The sequence below is a fragment of the Monoraphidium neglectum genome (genome assembly GCF_000611645.1).
Source record: "Monoraphidium neglectum strain SAG 48.87 unplaced genomic scaffold scaffold01020, whole genome shotgun sequence".
Classification (NCBI taxonomy): Eukaryota; Viridiplantae; Chlorophyta; class Chlorophyceae; order Sphaeropleales; family Selenastraceae; genus Monoraphidium; species Monoraphidium neglectum.
In genome coordinates, this window is record NW_014012608.1 from 10845 (window position 1) to 17525 (window position 6681).

At 58.6% G+C, this 6681-nt stretch overlaps 1 protein-coding gene across 1 annotated transcript; it reads left to right on the top strand.

Annotated features, from left to right (window-relative positions):
* Window positions 1-752: 752 nt before the first annotated feature.
* MNEG_6341 (cysteine protease-related protein) lies at window positions 753-4590 on the top strand (the record flags this gene model as incomplete). The annotated part of the gene is made up of 10 exons (XM_014045188.1): window positions 753-812; window positions 1039-1119; window positions 1397-1524; window positions 1866-1994; window positions 2407-2450; window positions 2717-2796; window positions 3110-3151; window positions 3363-3508; window positions 3736-3751; window positions 3961-4590. The coding sequence occupies 10 exons, from the start codon at window positions 753-755 to the stop codon at window positions 4588-4590; spliced, it is 1356 nt and encodes a 451-aa protein (XP_013900642.1).
* Between the last annotated feature and the right edge of the window lie 2091 nt (window positions 4591-6681).

Here is a 6681-nt window from a genome sequence, read left to right on the forward strand (position 1 = left end):
GGGGGGTTCTGCACACCCCGGCAGTGCCTGGTGACGGGGAGCTTTGTGAGTGCACAAGGTGCCATGATGTGTGGCGCAAGGGCGTGCATTGCATCGTGCCGTTTTTCCCGCTTCGTTTTTTGTTCTTGAGCCATGACCCCCGCCCAGCAGCGGCGGCACCAGCTTGTGGCAATGCTGCGATGGCCTGCGCTTCTGCTGCTGTTGTTGCTGCAGGACCCCGGGGGTGCTGCAGGGCAAGGACTCGAAAAAAACCCAAAGTCGTTGCTGGGGGCCTCGGATAAACAGGAAGTGCTAAACTCGGTGGGCCATCCTGATCCGGGATCCCGATGTCGCTGACAGCAGCTTGCCACAGGCCAGGTGTTGCATGTTTCTGTGGATTTGAACTCTGCTGACAGTTCGTGAAAGGGACAGTGGCAATGCGCACGGTGGCGGCACTTCGGCAGGCCTGCAGGGGCCACGCAGGGGCGGTCCTAGTGCATTTGCATGGCTGATCTTGTCCATGCCGTCTCTGCGCCAACTTCATCCCTGGTGCCGCCACACTGGCGCTGGAACACCTCCAAAATGCTGGCGTGCAGGCGTATGCCACTGCCAAGGCCTGGCAGGCCCGATACGCCAAGCCGTCAGAAAGAAGCACTGCCTGCAGCAGGAGCAGCGGGTCGCTTTGCGCCGCAGGATCACAGTCGGTCTCGCAGAGGACGCAGTTGCTGCTTGTGACGTCGCCGTCGTCTTTTGACGCGCGGTCGGCGGCGCAGATGGGGGGGTTCTCAGCCATTGGGCAGCCCAAGGACCAGGGCACCTGTACCTCTTGTGTGGTGAGTGGTTGTGGCGCACACGCACGCGCGGCTTGTTGAGCGTGCCGCCCGACATCGCTGATGAGCGCCGCGTGCAGATGAGACCAGGTCGACCAATAGGCAATGCCTGTTGCGGGACGGGTGCCGCGTGTTTGCAGGGACCGCGTGAGGCCTTTCGCATTGGCTGCGCCATGCATCCCACGGGCTGAAGCGTTTGCGTCCACCATCACCAACGCCGCTATGCCAGGCCTTTGCCATCTTGGCGGCCGTGCAGAGCGCGGTGGCCTGCGCGCTGCGTCGGGACGCGAGCAGCAGCCTGTCAGAGCAGGTGGGCGGGGCGCACACGTTTCAAAACGTTTTCATTCGTCAATGTCCCTGTGATGAGTCGGTGGGCGGCTGTTCAGACACGCTGTGGTGTGCCAAAGCTGACACAGAAAGCGCCAAGTTTCCCTCTGCTGGCGGGTCTGGGCTGCCTGCATGGGTGGGCTGGCTGCCCCAGCGGTGAGCACACACCCTCAGGGTGTGACAGGCTGTCAACATGCTCGCCAGTGTTGTGGACCCCTGTTCTTCACCTGGCACGACATCGCCTCGCACGCGTCTTTCAGGACTTTTTCTTCTGCAAATCCCTGGTGCTGCGTGAGAAGCGCGACTGCAACAGCGTCTGGAACATGCGCAGCGGGGTGGAGGCGTTCATGGCGACGATGGACGCAAAGAAGCTGCCCGTGACGGAGACGTGAGGCTCAGCTGCTGTGCGCGCACGCGTGCGTGACCAGCCCTGACGAGTGCGGAGTGGGAGCATTTAGCCCGCCTGGCAAGCCTGCGCCTAGCTTGTGAATGCGGGGCTAGCCCGCAAGGTGTGTGAGGTAGGACGCTGCATCCTCCCACATTTGACGGCACCTGGAGACATCCAGGCTCACGGGCGAGACGATAGCTGCAAAGCATCCTTGCCAAACTTGCTTGTCTTTGCCCTGGTGCAACTTCCAGCTGCAAAATTGTGATGCACACACCGCTGCGGTCCCTGGCGCTAGCTGCGCGCCTGCGCAATCTGCGCCGACTCCCTTGCTCCTCGTGCAGGTGCCTGCCGTACGATCCCAGCAACCCCAGCTGCAGCTATGAGTGCACCGATGTTGAGCCGTTCCTGCAGCAAGGCGTCTTCTCCTTCAAGGCGCTTACCACCGAGTGGGACATGCAAAACCACATCAGGTGTGTACACTTGTATTCACCGAATTAATCATTTGTGTATTTATTTGGACATAGTTAGTTGTGTATGTATACATGTACGTATGTTTGTATAGTAATAAGGTGTACACTTTCATATCATTTACGCATGTCTGTAATTGTATGCAGATATGTCTGTGTGCGGGTGCATGTGTTTCAAGGGGAGAGGGTAGTGGGTGGGTTGGGGGTGTACGCACACGCGTGCGTTCGTGCATTTTTTATGTTAGGGCTAGCTGAAAACAAGTGCAGATGCTGTCGAGTAGATGATGTGATAATAATGGTCCACACTGAGTGTTGCAGGACTTGCATGCCCCATCTGACTCAGTCACCCCATTGCATGACCGTGCAGGCTGTTCGGCAGCGTAGTCACACGGCTGAACATATATTCCGATTTCAGGACATTCTTTGAGAGCAACCCGTCAGGCATCTACACCGGCCATGGTGCGCATGTGCATCGCCGGCATGCCTTGGGGGGACTCAGCTTTGAGTGCACCAGTGCGGCGCTCATGTGCACGTACGTGTGTGCACATGGGCGCGTGTGAGCGTCCATGAATGCGTGCACGCGTGCCTGTATGCGCGCATACACACTTGCAAGTGCATGCTTGCGAATGCATGAATGTCGCCACACTGCGCAAGGACGTACCAACAGCTGTTGCTGCTATCCCAGCTGCATCCTCCATTGCCTATGGAACGCCATCCCCGTTCAGGGCCCAAGGCTACGTACCAGGAAAGCCATGCTGTCGTGCTGGTTGGCTACGACCTTGACAAGGGGTACTGGATCGTCAAGGTGGGCGGGACTACTGATGTCCGCACATATGTTTGCACAGACATGGGGTGCACGCGCAAGGTGCGCGCATGGGCGCCGCACCCATGTGCGCCTTGGATGCCACCTGGGTTCCTCAGGTCCCATGTCACTGGGGAACCAGGTGGCATCTCCGTGGCGCACCTGCATGCATTGTTGATGCCACCCCTTCACCCGCATGCGTTCAGGGTAAGAGAATAGGACATGTCGAGGCTTCAGCACATGCAAACTGCCTGCACTCCACCTGCTGATGACTCGGCGAAATTGCCGCGCTCCTCCCTCACATCCGTGCTGCCAGAATTCGTGGGGAGTCAACTTTGCCGCAGGTGGATTCTGCAAGGTCAGTACCTTTGAGCAACATGAACATAGCACGAGCAAGACGGCAATGAGAGCTGCACAGCTGGACCAGGGAGCAATTATGATGCAGGAACCACATGTGGAGGTGTTCAGGTGCACCAACGCAGTATACACTTACCTCGGCTTGCTCATTTGTGGCGGGGTTTCACACCCACACAAGTGCCCATTGGCCCCCTGATCTGCCCTGCTGGCAGGTGGCCTTTCAAGTAGATGGCATCGGCTTCCCCGACGACACGTTTGGTTTCTACTTTGCGCCGGACAAGCCCCCTCCTAAGCCCTTCAACAGACTGTCGCTCTCCAGCAGCCGCCCTGGCTGCTACAATTATCGCACCCTGCCCAGGTAGGCTTGCCAACACCCCGCCACTTGCGAGTGTTGAGATGCCGGGTGCACGTGCTGTGTGTGCTAGCTGTAGCTGCTCATGCACCTCGGCCTGCCTGTGGCATGTCACAGCTGCGGACCTGCATGCGGAAGGCTTGGTGCCTAGCGACATCAGATCAGCCATGAACGTTGCGTGACATGACCCCTTGCCCAACTCAACCATCAAACCCCAACATGATATTTTCCAGTGACTATGTGTCCAAGGTGCGTCAACACACCTGCCGTCCCTGAATGCGCCGGCCATGCATGCACGCAAAAAACTCACCGCGCCGCCCAGAACATATGCGGCCATCTTTTGCACTTCGGAGGTTGTTTCCATGGAGCGCGGTATGAGCTCCTTTCCACTCAAGGGCTAGTCCACCCGTCTGACCACAGCAAAACCTTCCGCCTCCGCCGTCGAATGCGCCGTGCAGGTCGCAGCTACCTGGGAAGTCCCCATCCAGCAGCTGCTGCTGGACAACTCCGACAGCATTCCTGCCGGGGTTGAGGCAGGCAGGATGCTGGGAGACACGACCCTCACACTCTGCAACATCAAAGTGCCCGGCACGCCCGCGACGCAGGGCCAGCCTTCTGTGCCTGCCACCGCCGCACCAGCGCCATCGTCGACGCCTGCATCGGGCCCCGGGTACAAGCTGCAGATGGGCAGCTACACAGGCACTGTCACATGCGACGCCGGCTTCACCGTCACTGGGCGGGGCGGCGAATTGCAAACCACCATCGTCATGTCGACGCAGCCAGGGGCCGGCGGCGCCTCTGTTGTCCTGCGCCTGTCGGCCGAGTGGCGCGGGATCTTCAGTTGGCGCTGCAACTATGGGATGATGTCACTGTGCGCGCGCGACGACGACAGGCAGTGCGCAGGCGGGCAGGAGGCGTGGCGCTGCAAGGTCACTGGCATCACCACCTGGGACGACACATGCGCCGGACAGGCGGTGGGGCGCGCTACGGTGGCGCGGGTGTGCTATGCGGGCAACATCCTGGCCGCCAAGGAGCTCTCGCCAACCTGCAAGCGGCTGAGCGGCGACTTGGTGTTGAAGATGCCGTAGCTGGCGTCCTGGTATGTGTGTGCGCGCGCGTGCGTGCGTGCATGTGTTTGTCCGTACTTGCGCGCGTGACGACAACCAATCAGCCCTGCACGCTTACTATACAGAGTACGCTCAGGGGTGCAACCATAGTGCTCTGCAGAATTGTGCGCCAGGGCTCATAGAGTGATTTACCAAAGCACCGTGACCATCGACGCGTGAATCCCTGGTTGAATCATGCAAAGCTCAAGAGCGGGGGCATAAAGCTCAAGGGTGGCGGCCAGTGCTTGCCGACCCATGACACTTGAATATACGGGATAGTACAACAATTAACAATTTTGCGTGAAATAGGTCGTTGTTGCCACCCATCATTGGCTTCATATGTGATCCGCACATATGGAAGTCGCAGAGACCCTTTACTTCCAAGCACACATCAGGCACCCAAGATGATGTCAAACCCTCTTCACAACGCTTTTTTGTGTGCCAGCAAGCATTTATCCTCAAATTTTTCTCTATATTTTCACACTTGTTTCTACACCTTGCGCAAACAACCACACTAGGCTCTGCGGTACAGGCATGGGCCTCCACATTAATTGCTACTCCTGTCCTGCTGCAAGCTTTAGTCCCCAAGCAACGCAATTCTTTTTGGTTGGTATGATTCTTTTCGGATGGTGTAATTCTTTTTGGTTGACAACATATGCTGGCACGAGTGTCTGACCAGTGTGCTAGGCAGCATACACGTGTACTGTTCAGGTTCAGCCGGTGAAAGCCCCCCCTCCCACACGGACGCCCGGCAATAAGGGCAGGAGACCATCTAGGCCCTGCTGTACTGCACGGGCACCCTCTACACTGGCTAAGCAGCACGTTGGTATCAACACCGCCCCAACATCCTGTGCATGGCTAGCTGTCAGTGGCCGAGCCAGCCGTGTGGCATCCACCATGCCGTGAGTGCATGCCCCCTCATGCACGCGCACCGCACCAAATGTCACGGCACCGCTGCGCGAATACTGGCGACAGGTCTCCAGCACGACACTGCAGAACTGCACCTGCACTCAGCAGATGTTAGCAGCACGGATGACTTCACAGCAGCCGGGCGGACTGGCCTAAAACCTCTCCCGTAGCACGCATTGTGCAGCTATGCATGGCTGCGTGCAGGCACCTCTGATGCAGACACAGCCAGGCTCAGAGCCCCTGAGGCTTGATGTAGTCCTTGTGAAGGAATGCAGGGCTTTTTTGCTTTGCTTTGCTTTTTTTGTTACAGTCGTCCAGGCCAGCCAGACTCCTCCCGACACTGTGACCAACCGGTGCGAAACAACAACAGGGGTTAAGCACAACCTAGCCGCCCAAAGCAGGCGGCAACACACGTGACACCAAACAAGCCAAGATAAGCTGCAGACATACAAATAGTGCAATGAGGGCGCACGGCACACACCCAGGCGACATGCCTGGGGCCTGGGCCCTGGGGCCTCTCCAGGGCACAGGCGGGCCGCAGGTTTGACGGCCTGCGGCGACAGCAGCGCGGTATCCGCGCCCCCGCCCCCCCGATCGGCGCCCTATGTCAGCAAGGGCATGACTTCACAGGGGTAGGACCCGCGCACGGGATGCCGCCACCCCGCCGCCCTGCAAAATCCACCTGATCGAGGTGACGTATGGATTACATACCCCGGCATCATAGCCTAACGGGTCAGCGCCTTGGGCTGCTAATCCCTAGGTCATCGGAGCGACTGCCCATGATGACATGCGTTCCGATTTTCGGGACGACAAGGGGGATGTTAGCGGTAGATTTCAAGCCCCGAACCGCATTGCAAACGGCTAGAACATGGGCCCCATGGTAGGGGCAGCTTCCAACAAATGGTGACCACACACTGTATTAGATGCAGTGCCATTCGATTTAAGAGAGTAAGGGCTCAGATGGGATCTCCTTCGGGGGGCATCACGTAAGCCGGGGGGGAGGGCCCGCGGCCGCGGACGTGACTCACCACACACGTCCTTGCTCCTTAATCCCATGCGGCACCGCCTGAGCGAGTCCTTTGGGGCATGCGAGGTGTACAGCGGAGATTCTCTCTCTCTCTCTCTCTCTCTCTCTCTCTCTCTCTCTCTCTCTCTCTCTCTCTC